This window comes from Leptodactylus fuscus, chromosome 3 (assembly GCF_031893055.1).
Source record: "Leptodactylus fuscus isolate aLepFus1 chromosome 3, aLepFus1.hap2, whole genome shotgun sequence".
Taxonomy (NCBI): Eukaryota; Metazoa; Chordata; class Amphibia; order Anura; family Leptodactylidae; genus Leptodactylus; species Leptodactylus fuscus.
This window is the reverse complement of record NC_134267.1, coordinates 166,989,640-167,006,905: the sequence shown is the minus strand read 5'-3', so window position 1 is coordinate 167,006,905 and position 17,266 is coordinate 166,989,640. Positions and strand designations below refer to the sequence as shown.

General features: G+C 38.0%; 1 protein-coding gene across 1 annotated transcript in view; it reads right to left on the bottom strand.

Annotated features, from left to right (window-relative positions):
- Nucleotides 1-2,819: 2,819 nt before the first annotated feature.
- Nucleotides 2,820-17,266, bottom strand: part of SI (sucrase-isomaltase) — a 160,997-nt gene continuing 146,550 nt past the window's right edge. The window contains exons 61-71 of the mRNA XM_075268726.1: nt 15,010-15,143; nt 12,820-12,854; nt 12,603-12,719; nt 12,014-12,162; nt 11,450-11,534; nt 9,554-9,610; nt 8,744-8,868; nt 6,814-6,902; nt 6,584-6,624; nt 4,870-5,037; nt 2,820-3,037 (exon numbers count right to left, since the gene is read on the bottom strand). Coding sequence (XP_075124827.1) covers nt 2,972-3,037; nt 4,870-5,037; nt 6,584-6,624; nt 6,814-6,902; nt 8,744-8,868; nt 9,554-9,610; nt 11,450-11,534; nt 12,014-12,162; nt 12,603-12,719; nt 12,820-12,854; nt 15,010-15,143 — 1,066 coding nt within the window. The 3' untranslated portion in view covers nt 2,820-2,971. The remainder of the gene's footprint in view (nt 3,038-4,869; nt 5,038-6,583; nt 6,625-6,813; nt 6,903-8,743; nt 8,869-9,553; nt 9,611-11,449; nt 11,535-12,013; nt 12,163-12,602; nt 12,720-12,819; nt 12,855-15,009; nt 15,144-17,266) is intronic.

Here is a 17,266-nt window from a genome sequence, read left to right as displayed (position 1 = left end):
TACCATGTGGTAAAACTTGTTGTTTTAGGTTGTAAGTTACCTGATGTTCTGCCATGGTTAGCCTGTTCCGTGCCCTGTTTAAGTGCCATGTACAGTATAAGTGCACTTTGGTTAATCTGCACTTCGGTTAAGATGCAATTTGGTTAAGATGCATGCTGCAAATGAGATGCCGCCTGCATATGAGATGCTCCCCATAAGCTATATCTACTTATATAGGAAAGCAGAGCTTCAGAACTAGCACTAATTTAAGTTGTTAACTAATTAGTCTACAAACTGTGACACATGAGGAGACTGGCAGTGTGGATCTAAGTAAACACTTGGTCAGAAACAGCCATAAAATCAGTGAGGATCAAAAGACTTAACTAATACAGATAAGAACACATGGAAATGCTAGAATATAGTTCAGGGATCAAGCAGAGATGGATGAGGGAGAAGTCTCCAAAGTGGCGGAGGTAGATGTGGAAGTGTCCTGGCTACTAGTGTGGACTGCAGCGCCAGCACTGGAAATAGTGGGAGAGGTAGTGGTGGCAACGCTGGACAACGATTGTCCTGCATTTGCTCTCTGCCTCTGAGCCCAGTGCTTGCTTTCCAAATGACGGGGCATGGCAGTGGTCGTAAGGTTGCTCTTTTCAGAGCCCCCACTCATATTCGAGGTGCAAAGTGTGCAAACCACTGGTCAACAACAACAACAACAGGAGATGGTGGATGCTCCAGTGTTTGGGCATCAGGACACAGAAACTCATCTGGTAACTCCTGTGATTCTGGAAGTGGTGGGACAGAGAGAGGGACAGTGAATGGACCCAAAAACAGCTCCTGGGACGTGGGAAAGGGGATTACTTTGCTGGGAAGAAAGGGCATGTTGTAAGGAAGGAGGACCAGACTGTTGGGTAGGAGGAGGAGTTGAGATAATGGCTGACTGGCTGGTGGAGAATGTGCTTGGAAGCATTGTCCGCCAGACGTTGTAACACTTCTTCGTGGTGCTCAGGCCTGGTTAATGTTGTACCCTGCACCCTACTTAATGTGGCCATCACGCTGGGGACTTTGGGGAAGTGTAATGCTTGCTGCATTTCCATGCCCCCGTCCTCGTCCCAGTCCCTTTGTGCTAGCCTTACGCATTTTTAGATGTATAGTAATGTTCTTTTATGGTCTATACACCGAGGAAAGCTGGGTTGAGCGTATATAGCCAGACTGAATTGCAGTGTATCCCTGTTAGGTTTTGAGGGTACACACAGTGGAAAGCTGGGTTGAGCGTATATAGCCGGACTGAATGCTGTGTATCCCAGTTATTTTTTGGGGGGACATCCTGTGGAAAGCTGGGTTAAGCATATATAGCCGGACTGAATTGCTGTGTATCTCACTTTGGTGTTTGGGGGCACACACCGTGGATAGCTGGATTGTGAGCGTCTATCGACTCTTCTCCCTGCAGTATAGCTCTGAAAAGAGCTGTTGTTGTTCTTCAATTTTTCCCTGCCTAGCTGAAGCTAATACCTATCTAGCCCTCAGAAGCACTTCTGTCCCTATGTCTCCAAGCCGCAAAATTAAACGAAGATGGCGGCCGCTATTCTTATAAATCCAAGGTCACATCTTTTCGGCAGCCAATGGGTTTTTTTCCATTTTTTTTCAATGCCTACGTTATCATAGTTCCTGTCCCACCTCACCTGTACAGTTATTGGTGCAAAAAATGCACCAGGGAAGGTGGGAGGGGAATACAAATTTTTACTGCGTTTGCCACGTGGTATTCGATTGGAATCGAATACCTTGAACAGCCTGATATTCGATCGAATACGAATTCAATCGAACGGCGTTCGCTCATCTCTAATTATTAATATGGAGTTGTACCCCCCTTGGCAGCTAAAACAACCTCCACTTTTTAAAAAAAAAAAAAAAAATGCTTTCTGCAAAATTTCTGAATATGGGATATGTTGATGACATTCAGATATACCTCTCTGGACATCACCTCCTGCTATCCAGAGTGTTATAGTGTCTAGCAGCTATAGCCTCCTTCTTCTCCTCTTGCTTTCTCTTTTTTTGGCCTCCTTGCCATGACAAACACTCCCTTTGCTTCCTCACATGTGTCCAGCATACTTCTGTGAAGTCATTTCTTGGGATTACCAAAAGAGGTAACGGAAGATGCATATAAATGTTTTTATTTTTGTCATCCATCCTGGGCTTCTAGCAATTTAATTCTGATGTCTGAAGAAACCCCAGGGTATAAAAATTTCTATCCAAACAAAGTTGGCCCAAACTGGGGGATCGCTTCAATTAAAAACAGTAGGAAACAAATCTTCTGAGATTAAGGGTAAATTCATATGGAGATTTTTGGTCCGTTCCGGTCCAAAAGCCGGGTAGCCGCGACTGAAAGCCGCTGCACTGCACTGGCATCCAGCCACGCACTCCGCTCCGGATTAGGCCCAATGAATGGAGGAGGGAGTGTCTTCAGGTCGAATCGCGAGGCAACTCAGCCTGAAGAATGAGCACCTCGCTTCTTTTTTCTGGGAGCCGGAAGAAACGGCTTCCGGAAAAACTTTTAAGTGGCTCCCATTGATTTCAATGGGAGCCGTCTTTTTGGTCAGGATTTTGAGGAGGATACGGCCTCCATATCCTGACCAAAAAACTCCGTGTGAACTTACCCTTAAACATCTTTAGGGCCACCACATTCCACAGCACTTTACAAATCAGAGGGAATAGAAATATTGTAGGGTTGGATTTATTTTTAGACCTATATTCAATGTTTTCTTCAGATTTTCAGCACTAAAATGTAGAACACTATGAATGAATATCATCTGTACTTTATTTAAGAAATACATGACTCTAGAAAGTTTAGTCAAGCACAGAAGGTTTATTTTGTTGTACTTATACAATATATACTTTGTCAAAGAAAAGGCTAGATATTCATGTATTGTACAAAAATCTAAAAAACAGCTGAGATTAATTCTAGAATCCTCTTGAAGCGCTGGCCTTCACATCTCTGTTATGACCATGTAATTACAATTGGGTTCTCTAAACTGTACTGTTTTACAAAATGAATTTGTAGAACCTGAAATAAAAGAATATAAAAATACATTAATTAAATTGCAATATTTTTTGCTAATGGATGTGATATCAAATGTACAGTTTATACTTGCTGTGTATCCACATTTTAATGCATTTGTACCATAGGAGGTGTGTTTTTACATGGATCTTTACTCTTACACTCATATTCCTATGGAGGACTATGGAGGAAAACTTCCTCAGATTCTGATTCATTTTTTTCGGCTCCGGCATTATCAGCTACAAAGTCTGTGGCAAGATTGAGTGGGGAACTTATCTTTGTTTGTGTCCTGCTCTGATCTCTGCTTGCTAGTGGCAGAAACAGGGTGGAATCTGATTTAAAATCAGCAGTAGATTTAGCCATGTGAACAGACCCTTAGGTTCCTAACTTTTTAAATATACATATAATTATTATTAGAGATGAGCGAACAGTGAAATGCTCGAAGTTCAATGTTCGATTCGAGTAGCCGCTCAATATTCGACTGTTCGATCGAACATTGAACCCCATTATAGTCTATGGGGAATAAATACTCGTTTAGGGGGAAACCACTATTTGACTCGGGAGGGTCACCAAGTCCACTATGACACCCCAGGAAATGATTCCAAGTCTAAGAGTGGACCAGAATGGAGACTGCTGTGAACTGATCTTAGACCCCGCCTCCTCCAGCAGAACCAGCGTTGATTGGCCAAATGGTGCACTCTGTATGGCATTTGGCCAATCAACGCTGGTCAATGCATTCCTATGCTGAGATGTAGCAGTGCTGGCTGTGCGCTCAGCTCGACTACTCCGGAGATGAGCCGATCTGAGTGCATGGCCAGCACTGCTACATAGGGGGCGGAGTCTAAGATCGGTCCACAGAAGTCTACATTCTGGTCCGATCTTAGACTCCTCCGCCTCCTCACAGACGAGCATCCAGAAGAACCAGCGTTGATTGGCCGAATGCTGTACTCTGTATGGCATTTGGCCAATCAATGCTGGTCAATGCATTCCTATGGGAAAAAGTCAGCTTGCGCATATCGCAAGCTGACAGGGATCCCGACCAGATAAAGCCCCAAAGAGCTTGGTGAGTGCATTCCTATGGGAAAAAGTCAGCTCACACATATCGCAAGCTTGGTGAGTGCATTCCTATGGGAAAAAGTCAGCTCGCGCATATCGCAAGCTGACACGGATCCCAACCAGATAGAGCCCCAAAGAGCTTGATGAGTGACATTCCCACCTAAATAAAGGTAATCCCTGGCTAACCCTGCCTGTACATCTATCCCTGTCTCACAATCACATAGTTCACAGTGTCCTATGAACCGGATATTAAATCCACTGTTCGTATAAATTGGAGGTCACCTGAATTAGCCAGCCAATTACTTTTTCCAATTTTTTTTTTCAATGCCTCCATTGTCTTAGTTCCTGTCACACCTCCCCTGCACAGTTATTGGTGCAAAAAAGCGCCAGGGAAGGTGGGAGGGGAATCAATTTTTTAGTGAGTTTGCCACTGGTGTTCAACTCGAATCGAACATCTCGAACAGCCTGATATCCGATCGAACATGTACTCGATCCAACGCTGTTCGTTCATCTCTAATTATTATTATTATTATTATTATTATTATTATTATTATTATTATTATTATTATTTGTCTAGTCCCTTTTCCCCACACACATCCCCTCAAAAAAATCTTTTCACAAGAGATGTGCCCACCTTAATCCCTCTTACCTACTTTCTCTGAATAGCAACCATGTCTTTTTACTTTATAATTTATCCAAATATTTGAAATAACAAAGTAGTTTATTTTAACCAATATTATGTAACAATGTGCATTATTGTATGTATTTAGTATATTACTTACCTCATCAACAGCTGTAAAACTGCTAATGCTTTCAGGACTACCATTATTATATGTAACCACAACAGTCTTAGCATTTGTTCCAGGGCCCCAAATGTAGACATGTCCAAGATCTAGGGGATTTCCTTGTGTTATATAATTATTTGCTTTTATTTCACTTCTTAAAGTTTTCTGTGGAAATAACAGAGATGGGAAAGCAGTCACATATAAAGTAATCATAATATTTATCTATGTACATTATCTATCTATGTATCTTATAGACCAAATTAATTATCTGCTACTTTAGAAACCTGGACAACACTATCTATCTATCTATCTATCTATCTACAAATATAGAATCAGTAACAGTGCAAAGTAACAAGGAGTTAAAAGCAACATGCAGATCCAGCCGTTCTCTCAGATACAGATACCTGTGAATGCAAGACGTGCCTGCAGTTCATATGAATAATGATTGTTGCCTCCCCCTCCAACCTCCATTGGTTTATCCTACTATACAGTGTCTGATCAGAGTCACTTGGTCATTATAAGTAAGTCAGTGGTGTAGCTCAGTGGTGCAGCTCAGTGGTGCAACTTGGACATGTGCCCCAGGTGCTGGTTATTGGGGGCGGGTTCAGTGTTCACAAACAAGCCATTTTCACTGTATTTAGATACAGATTAAAGGCAGTGAACTAAGTTTTTTCCTCTAGGAAGGAAAATCCTAGCTACAGTTCTGCTACCAGTGACTGTTAGTAATCCTGATTATGTACCTTTAGGAGTCCCTGCACTAGCTGAGGTGCTGTGCGCCAAAATTAAATTTTTGGCATATGGGACCTTCTAATAATTAATCATAATAATTAAGCAGGTCTTATTAGAAGTTATATTTTATTTACTACTCTACCTTTCTGTGATATTCAGTAGGTCTTGTGCACCAAATAGTAAAGGAAGATCAAAGATCTACCATTTCTACTCTATGATTTATTCCACAAGATCTAAATACTAGAGATGAGTGAATCTCCTGAAATACGTATTAGGTCAGATTCACGCAAATTAACACTCACATTTGATTAGGTTCTAAATAAAAGTGTTCACATTTCCATAAAAGACATTTATTGGACTCTTGTAGTCACATACTATTATACCACTCGTCTAAAAAAGTTCATTAGTAACTTCTGGTCATTAACTAGATTTCAGAGATGTAGGGGATTTACTTGTCACCAAGTAAAAAAAATCTAAATCAGTAAATTACAACTATAATCAGCTAAAATGGTTTTTGGCTGGTCCAGATCTTGTGATTTGCGGAGTTACTCTAGGTACCTGACACTAGGTCATTGTCCTACATTCATCTGAAATGATTTGCAAAGTTCTAGATTCCTTGGAATCAGAAATTGTAAGGGAATTTGTAAAGAATTTCATTTGTGATGAGTCAATTCGGTCATCTGTAGTAAATACAAATGTGACCCTGTCCTCTTGTCTGGACATGTCCATATATGTGTATCACAAATTCTGCTGGTTTTGTGAAATTTTTTACAAAGTTATGCCAACAACCCTATTTGTGTCTACGTTTGACCAACGTGTGTGTGTGTGTGTGTGTGTGTGTGTTGTAATCTTTATCTTGTTGCAATATTCTGTTTAATTGGTTTCATGAAATACTGGAGTTCTCAGCAAATTGGAGATCAGTTATCTATATAGTTTTAGAAATAACCAAACAAGCATACATATACAGAAGTAAACATCTTACCTGATCAGCCGTGAATGTTCCCAAGAAATAATTTGTCATTTCTATTAAATGTAGAAACAAAAATATTAGCATCCAAGTCAGTATGTACAAGATGTTGGCTTTGCTGTATCATTCAATATATTCATATCATTTATTGTATTAGTTTTTCACTTTATTAAAGGAAGAAATTTAGAAAAATTCTTCTTCTGAATTGCTTTTCTGTGTTTGCGTTATTGTTGGATAACACTTACCTATACTTTCACCATCATCCCAGAAGAGATTGCCATGAGCTGTTCCATCATCATCAAGGGCTACGAAAAGTCCCATAGATTTTTGACGACTGAAATTTAAAGAATTACATTAAGTTGAAACAAATATATAAATTCTTCAGGTTTATACAAGTCATGCAATGTTGATCCGGATTAAGCCAAAAAAATCTGAAGTGAAGAGCTGTAGTTACTAAAACACATACTGTATCTCCAACTAAGTCAAATGGCATAACTTGGTTAGTCGTTAATAACAAGTATTTATTGGCTTGTTTCTAGACATGAATCTACATCACTTTCAACTCTTATTAAACAAGTTTTGTAAGGTATTTTTTACATTTTTTATATACATAAAGAAAATTTTACTTCAAAGCGTAACATTTTATAAAGATGTATAAAAATTCATGTTTGTTACTAAAATTCTGACACAAGTGAAGTGTGAGATGAACAACATCTGCTAAAAATAAAAGTTCAATATATACAGGGTTTATACATGCATATATTACTACAAAATCATCAGAACTGAAGAGATTAAAATTTCAGACATCTTTTTAAACATCCACCCAAGTGGCCTCAAGGGACTCACCTTTGTGTTTACATGTGATAGACATTAGTAAGACTTTGTCAGAATTATCTTCCCTTCAAATAAAAACACACTTTACAATATTAATCTTTTTTCTTGTTATCACAATGTGTAATTCCCCTTAAATATTTTTGGATACTTTGTTTCCAGGCCTTCTCCAGTTATTATCTTTTAGTTCTCATTCTAACAGAATAGAATAGAATACTTCACTAATACACAAAGGAAACTGTTACTTCTTGTATCCTGATCTCTACATTTCTTAATATTTGGTCTTACTTAAAGTTAGATAAGGTCAGTTGAAATATTTATCACATATGAGCTCCATTACATGCATTCCAGCAACTTAGTATGAGAGCTGCGGCCTGACTTGGTTTGCTACATTTAACAAATTTTCAAGTGATTCCCCTCATTATACTAAACATCAAGGTAGAATTCTTATAATCTGTTCTTTAAGCTCCTCGATGATGTCTTCTAGGCCTGTTTAGGTTACTTTTAATGTATTTTAGTGTTATTTTAAAAAGTTACAGATGTCAGAATATGGCAACTTAAACATTTTTTATGTTTTAAACATTTGGATTTTGTAAAAGTATTAAACCATGCGGAAAAAAAAAAAAAAAAAAAAATAATAATAATAATAATAATAAAAATCTATAAAAAATTGGTGCCACTGTGATTGTACTGACCCACAGAATATAGCTGATGTGTCATTTTTGGTTCACAGTAAATGCTGTACAAACAAAACCCATGAGAAAATACCAAAAATGTACTTTTTGCCATACCATTCTAAGTTTTTTTTCCAGCCTCCTAATGCATTAGATGGAATATTAAATGGTCCCAAAACAAATTTTGTCCTGCAAAAAGTACCTGATAACTGAATAAAACTCTACCATACATTGGATCGGCCACACCAGAAACAACAATTGACCAATGGTGCACTGACTTCCACGACTGCCTAACCTAACACCATGCAACTTCCTGCTATTGAGCTGCCTCATGAACTAATGTATCTGCCCCTCCCTTCCACCCTCTAGGTCTGAATGATCTGAGATGAAGCATCAATAAAATTTTGGAGTCCATATCCAAGGATATGCTGGTAAGCATCTGGACAGAACTTGACTACCACCTACTGTAGACATCTGCTGTGTCACCAATAGAAATCATATTGAACATTTGCTGCGTTTAGATACAACTTGGATACATAGTGTTAATAAATTTGTGTTATAATCTTTTGGATTCCTTACAGTTATAAGGCATTCATTATGGTTATTATTGGTTACTAATAGGTACATATGCAAAACAATGTTGATTACAATAATAACATTATCTACCCACCTGTAGACCGTGTTATTAGCTGGTTCTTGCCATGGTATGATATATCCACCTCTTACATGGAGATTAATGGCTTCAAGAGGAGTATCCAATTGTACTCTTGTTCCCCTTACACCAACTGCCTTACCCTGTAATAGAAACAGATTTTTTTTTTTGTACTTCATTGAAATGTCACAAGTTTTTTCTTTTTATACAGATGTTTTTGATTATATAGATGTTCATGTTATTGTCCCTTTCCCATTCTGTTTCAGGCTTGGCTCACAGATATCCCACATTCATTCATTTTACTTTCCTCAACGGGTTATGTCACAAATTAAACATGTCCGTAGCAGAAAAGTGTCTAATCCATGGGAGGGCATCCACTGTACACCCCCACCAACCCTGTGAACGGGGACCCTGTTTGATTAGAGAATCTGAGTACATTGCTTGCATTTTCTGGTCACCTCATAGAATTTAATAAAGTGACAATGTTGCATCTTTCAAATGAAGAGGCTCGAAAACCCTTACCATATCACCCCTACCACAATACTTACTTATAGTAAGCAAAAAAGACTATTATGAGTAGTTTTTGCTTGGTGGCTGCATATATACAAAAACATACGTGGCTGACAGATCCCCATCAGAAATATTGTATCATTTTGTAAAACAGCTTAGGATGCTTTTTCAATTTCCGAAAAGCTAAACAAGAAGACATACGCTATGTTTTCCTTCATGTCACATTCTCACTTGTAAATGTTGGAATAATCTGTTAGTTATTATCCCCTCCCTACAACAGTTATCAATGGCAACAGTATGGAACCAAAAAAATCTTACCGTGTGATAGTCATACCATCGAGCATTTGGTACATAGGCGTCTACTACTGTTTGATTCTAAAACAAAAGAACATTGTCATGTATCTTTCATTGTCATCAATTACATTCAGTATTCAACATATATAAAAAAAATTCAGTATTCTATAAACATGATATTGTTATAGCTAGTATTCCATGGTAATAATTTATTAATATATTTTTTTATGACCAAAGCTTTTTTTTTTTTTTTTTTCTGATGCATTAGCCATCTGCATCACTTAGACATAAATTTAGAAGCTAACATGTTGGTTGCCGGCAGCTGCCACTAGAAGAGCTTATAATATTATTCATCCAAATCACTTTTTGGTATTCCAATTGAAAATACACAATCTCAATGGGCACTGACTGCTACACTTTCTCTTATAACAAACAACACTTAGCATAAAACATAACTTTTAATGTCAAATATCTTTCAACGGTATAGCTAGGGCTAAAATTAGAATACATAACTCAATAAGAAAAGTAGGGAACACTATAGAGATATAGCTTTTTTGCAATGTTCCTAGATACTGCAGGGTATTTCAGCTTAGGGGAGTGATAATCACAACTTAACAGGTGACGGTTAGCACTAAATAGGTGCCTAGATGATGATAATCTCACTGATACTGTAGCTGATAACAATGTTGTATAGAGTAAATACCTTCTTCCCCCCTACTGTTTTGATGCTGTTCACACTGCCCTAAAGCGTCCACTCAATAGCAAAGTTATCCTGACACCTAAACATATAACTAGTGTCCCAGTCCACTTGATAAATATGCCATTCTATAGTGTTCACACTAGATATGCTGTAAATAATTAATCTCTCTACGCGTTTCGATTACATATTCTCATCAGGAGAGGATAAGGAAAAATAATAAAGAAGATGTTGCGGTAAAAACCGCATTTCCCGGTTCCCCGATGGTGGGAGCCAGTCTGACACTGAGTACTGGCTCCCACCATCGGGGAACCGGGAAATGCGGTTTTTACCGCAACATCTTCTTTATTATTTTTCCTTATCCTCTCCTGATGAGAATATGTAATCGAAACGCGTAGAGAGATTAATTATTTACAGCATATCTAGTGTGAACCCTATAGAATGGCATATTTATCAAGTGGACAGGGACACTAGTTATATGTTTAGGTGTCAGGATAACTTTGCTATTGAGTGGACGCTTTAGGGCAGTGTGAACAGCATCAAAACAGTAGGGGGGAAGAAGGTATTTACTCTATACAACATTGTTATCAGCTACAGTATCAGTGAGATTATCATCATCTAGGCACCTATTTAGTGCTAACCGTCACCTGTTAAGTTGTGATTATCACTCCCCTAAGCTGAACTACCCTGCAGTATCTAGGAACACTGCAAAAAAGCTATATCTCTATAGTGTTCCCTACTTTTCTTATTGAGTTATGTATTCTAATTTTAGCCCTAGCTATACTGTTGAAAGATTTTAGCTGACCATATTTGACATTAAAAGTTATGTTTTATGCTAAGTGTTGTTTGTTACAATTGAAAATACAGTTAGAATACACTTTCACTAATTGTTGAGTTTGTTTTGTCCCTGCCATATCTTCTCCTTAATATATAAAGTGCAGTTGTCTTCTTCCTGAGAGCTGGCCATGTAGTCTGGACAAATAGTTAGAAGAATCCAGACAATACAACCAATCCTGAGCAACAGGATAAAGTATTATGAAGGAGATACACAAAACTGTTTACAGCCAGTACAAAAGTTTATTCATTTTTAGATTTTCCTAAAGTGAATTTACACTTAAACCAATAATTATGGAAAATTTGCCTTCTGACCATTTCTAAGTTAGAAGTAAACTGGGAAATTTGTATGAAGTGAAGCATTTTACTGCAAAGTGATAGATTCATACCTGTCTAAGAGCTGGACTGATCATAAGTGCCGGTCCCCATAAGAACTGCTCGTAGATGTCCCATGTTGCTTTGTCATCGGTGAATCTTGTAAGAATAAAGTCAATACACAGGTTAATTATAACTCTACAAAACTTTATATTATTGAGTAAAATATAAGAACAGCAGCACTTCAGTAAAGGGGAAAGGGGACTTTAAAGTGGGATTGATCGAGGATGTGTATATACAGCACCTTTGTTAGTGCATGCCACATACATTTGTAAAGACACAGGCTGTCTCCATAATGATGCCAGCCCTGGAAACTAGAACTGGCAATTATAATAATGAGGTCATGACCTCATTGCCCACCTGATAACTTGGGCACAGTGACAGTGGCTGCATGATATTCTTAGTGTAAGTCAGTTCACCTACACCAACTCATGCACTTGATCTACAGTTACCTCTACTTACAGTATATAAATAAAGATGACACTTTTTTGTGTGTGCTGTGGCAATTTTAATTCTAACATGATCTTTTTCAAATGGAAAGTAAACAGTTGGGCAAAATAAAAAACAATACAACTTACTCATGCAACAAGGGGCGGATAACAGTAGACCCTTCTGTATGTGCTTCATACATTAGTGTGTACAGATATGGCAGAAGTGTGTATCTGATGTTCAGAACATTTCGGGATATATTTTGAAAGCGTTCATCAAAGCTAACAGGATCTTGCCTCTGAAATATACACAATTAGTTATAAAATAGTTATAAAAATTACAAACACCCTGCTTTATAAAAGAGGAGAAAAACAGACTTTAAGTATTAAGATATAACATATTTTTCCTTTCAGGCATTCACATAATACTCATGCAAGAGGATTGAATATTAGTGAAGAATAATTGGAGTCAATGAACCTTTTTAATATCTAAATCAATCTTAGAATGGCCTGGTTTACAGATACAATGTGTGCTATAATATGATGGAATACCATCAATGTCGGAAATCAAAATCAGACTTGGTGGAATTCGCCAACACAAACCTTTATTTAACAAAAACTCCCACATGCAAACACATTACGATTTTTAAGTAATTTTGTTCAAATAGTGTATTGATAGCACTTCTTAGTATTCTTAGTATTGCTATTATGTTACCCTTGCCCATATGAATTCCCTTACCATGTAGTCTTTTCCATTATGGTTCCTAGAGTATGGATAAAATGCTCCAAGTTCCATCCATCTAGCACACAGTTCATATGTAGTGTCTCCAAAGAATCCACAAATGTCAGCCCCAGTCTATATAATAGACACAAAATAACATGAATTAATGGATTAAACAACATTATCTTTAAGACTGCAGAGTATATACTGGAAGAAAAAGGAAAGGTTGTCTTACATAGGATATGCCGAAAAGACTAAACTCCATCATGCCTGAAAAAGAAGAGGAAATATAAATCAGCTCTTGTATTCAACTTAAAAGATTTTTTTCCAGATAAAGAAATATAGTATACCAAATGAACTATAGCAGGAAAGTACTTATTTACATGGAGATATTTTGTTTCTTTCTCATGACACCCATATAATCTTTCTCCGCTCCACTTAATTAAAAAAAAACTGACTAGTTCTTTGTTTCATTGGAGCTCACACTTTTGCTTTTATGGGAATTTCCTTGTATGTTTGTATTATTGAACCTGAGCTATTTCAGAAACTAAGCTGACCAAACTGTTAGAGATATCCAATTTCCAACAATTGCAACATTTAATGGCTGTCAGTTGATCTCCCATAGACCTCTGAATAAAGGAAGTTGTGATAGTGGGTAGAAAGACAGAAAGACAGCCCAGTTTCTGAAATAAAGTATATTTAATAAAACACATGTATTAGAAGATTGCTAAACATCAATTGCCTATGATTTAGGGAAGTAGAAATAAGTAGATATAGATTAGATTTCAAATTGAAATACTTATTAAATACCCTTGCGTGATATACATTGTTAATATATGTGATGCTAAAAGAAGATACACCACATCTTACTGTACAACTTGGGAAGGGCCTAACCGGTTAAGGGCTGTGAAATGTAAATATGCAATTGAATTAATAAAGTATGCAAAATGCAGAGCAAAGTAAGTCCTTATTCACACATTCAGGTATTGCAAATGTGTGAGGTCCATGATATTCAAAGACTACATAACACCCTGTTAATTTGTGAGTGGTGTTCTATCCATGGTGGATTCATTATTCACATCTCTAAATAGTAATTTAATATACTTTACAATGTCTATGAGTCCTTGATCAGTGGACTGCCCATGGATGGCATATGTGTGCTATATACGATTTTCACAGATCTAGAAAACTTTAATGTCTCCAAGGACAAATGGCCCTTGGGAAAGAATAAAAGCCTGGATACCCAAATACAAAAAAAGAAAAATGTCTGCATGCAGTCCATGTGAATAATGTCTAACATTGCTATAATACAAAGGGTAAAATGTTTCTCTAATAAATCTGAAAAAGAAAAACACCCTTATCTTAAAAAGTCAAACTTAAAATACACTATCACAATAGTCACTAAATACTGTGGATAGGCTAAAAAATACAAAACTATTAAATTAATACATATTAAAAACTGTTATTGTTTTTGCATTTATTAGAGCAAAAAATGCCCCAGTCCATGAAGGGTTAACAATTAACTTAACATGTATGCATGTGAGCAGACTTATGCTTGGTTTACATCTGGATTTGGTAATCCGTTCGGTAAGTCTGCATGGGGACCCCCCTGAACGGACTACCAAATGCATTTGAAAGCGCTGTGTATTGAAAGCACATGGACCCCATAGACTATAATGTGGTCCGTGTGCGTGCCGAGAAATCTCTGCATGACTCATGCGGACAGGAAAGTAGATTTTGAAGTACTTTGCTGTCCGCATTTTCCCTGCGGAGATCTCGCGACAAGCACACGGTCCCCATTATAGTCTATGCACACCCCATTATAGTTTCACCACACACCACTTGTAAATGTGTTCAGTATTCCGTTCGGGGGGTCCCCATGCGGAAGTCCCATAGAGTGTCCACAAACAGACACAAATAGAATAGTTAGCATATCCCTGTTTACAGGAGGTCACAAAGCAGGACACATTTATACTCATAATATACAGCAATAGTCAGTCTAGTGTACAGAGACAAGTACAGTAAAGGTTTGCTTAGATCATTTGCCTATCTACCCATCCCCCATGTGTCTCTGTGCAGGTGATATATACACCCCTGCCTCCAAAAATCATAGAAGCTTTTTTTTTTTTTTCTTCTTAACTTTGTAATGCTGCACTACCCAGCGATACTCAAATAGATTTGTTAAATGTGAACACATCTCTGTGTCAGATGGCTTTTGTGGTCAACTTGGGAAATGTTTCTGCAACTTCTCCACCCCAATAGCTAATCCTGTGATTCAGGGTTCTTAAATTCTGCTACCTTGCCCATAAATGTTCTTTCTGAATGTACTTAATATATACATTTCAATATTCAATATTTTAATCCATTTACGGATTATTCACTAGCTTAAGAGTAAACATGTCTACTTTGCACTATAATTACTTACCAATAATAGATTTATCAATTTGATTCCAGGCAGCAGTGTTATCTCCAAGCCAATGTCCTATCCATTGTCCAACTGTTGGATATGTCGAACGACCGACAACAATGCCTCTCTTTCCAGTTATTTCGCGCAGGATACTGTATAGAAAGAAATAAAACATATATGTTAGTAGTATATGCACATTAATCTAATAAGTCAGAAAATGTAATCATTAGAGATGAGCGAACACTGTCCGGATCAGCCGATCCGAACAGCACACTCCCATAGAAATGAATGGAAGCACCACTTAACCCCCCGCGTGCCGGCCGCTTCCATTCATTTCTATGGGAGCGTGCTGTGAGCGTGCTGGCTGTTCCAAACAGTGTTCGCTCATCTTTAGTCATACATAACATTGCCATTTTAGTTTATATGGCCAGAATACTAAGTACTTTCATGCTAAGGCCCTACGGGATGTCCCACAGCAGTAAAGCACTGTGGGAAATTTTTTTTGTCAGGAACACATCATGATTCTTCCTGCAGCACTACACACAGCAAGTTCATGGAGTTTTCCTCTGCGGACTTTCTGTTACAATTATATCTATAGGGAAATCACCGGCGTTTCCGTAGATATAATTTACATGCTGCAATTTCCAAAACCGCATGGTTTTGGAAATCATGACGTATCCATACTGTGGTTTTTACCGCTAAGTGGGCATGGGATTTTGAAAATCGCAGCGTTTCTGTCCCATAGGGTCGCGGCCTAAAAAATTTGATGATTTTTTTCTTAAAAACTAAAAAACAAATGGTAACATATTATCTCAATATCCTGATCACTGTCCAACTGTTGTATACAGTGGTATAGAAGTCTGAAGTCATGGTGGCAATGGTCACAAATGATGGGATCATGTTAGGATATAAAAAATAAACTGCAACTGTGATCCTATTCAGCAAAGAAAATTAAGGTTATATATAACTATAAAGCCCTGACTTCATACCTGAAGGAACAATGACTGCCACAAAGGGTAACCACTGTAATAGATTAAACATTCAGAAATGTATGCAGCTGATGTATACGGACACGTTGTGTGTACAAAAAAAATGTGCATATGACCTGTGAGAGCTGAACCACCCATGTATAGGTAGAAACTTTAGAGTCTAGTGCATTAAGGTCAGATTCCTGTAAGGTCAGATTCCTGTTGGGTCATTTAGGGCTTGTCTCCAAAGCTAGGTTCTTTTGGGTGGAATAGGTCTCAGGTTGGGTATACCAGGGACAGAAAATGTCCGTAACTGTTACTGATTTCACACCCTAGGTTGTTTTTTTGATCCTTCTACTCAATTGGTATGTGAGCATTGGCAACATATCAGAACTTTCCTCCAGAGGAGTAATGATCATGGTCGCAGGGAGTGCGACCATGACCAGGTCCAGCAAGGTATGGAGCCCGCTACCAGTTGGAGATGGCTGGGACCTTGTACAAATATGACAGTGGTCGGGGAAAGCCTGGTTCCCCAACTGCTATACATACTAGCCCAAGGAAGGTGGCTTAAAATAATAAATAAATATATTCACCTTCCCTGGACTCAGCGTCCTCTCCGTTGCTCTTCCGTTTTGTAACTGAGGCCTGTGATTAGGCCCCAGCCACATGGGCTGTGGTAGCGTAATGACGTCAGTGCGCCCCCACGTGACCTCTGAGGATCAATCACAGGCCTCAGCAGGAAGGTCGGAAAGATAGCCGAAGATGCTGAAAGCCTGAGCCAGGATGCCCAGGAAAGTTGAGGCAAGGTGAGTGTTAATGTTTGTTATTTTTATTCACCTTCCCTGGGCCTCCGATTATTATATTCTGGGGTCTGAGGAGGAAGGGAACCTCGTACAAAAGTTTGCACTTGAGTCCAAAACACACTTGATATGTCACTGCTCTCCTCGCTTGAACCATGACAAGCTGGGACACCACAAATGGTAAGAACCTTATTTGTATATTGTACCTTAGAATCAGTATCATACACAGAGCAGCTCTTAAATAACTAATTATATGATACTGATATTGATACATTTAACCTAACACTGTTTCTGATTATATTTTTATGATTTTGTGGCTAACAATTTGCAGACTAACATAAAAGGGCAAAAAGCTGCAAAAATGGCATTTTTAACCCCTTAAGGACCAGGCCATTTTTTGGTTTCGCATTTTCGTTTTTCCCTCCTCACATTTCAAGAGCCATAACTTTTTCATTTTTCAGTTCACAGAGTCACATGATAGCTTATTGTTTGCGGGACAAATTGTAC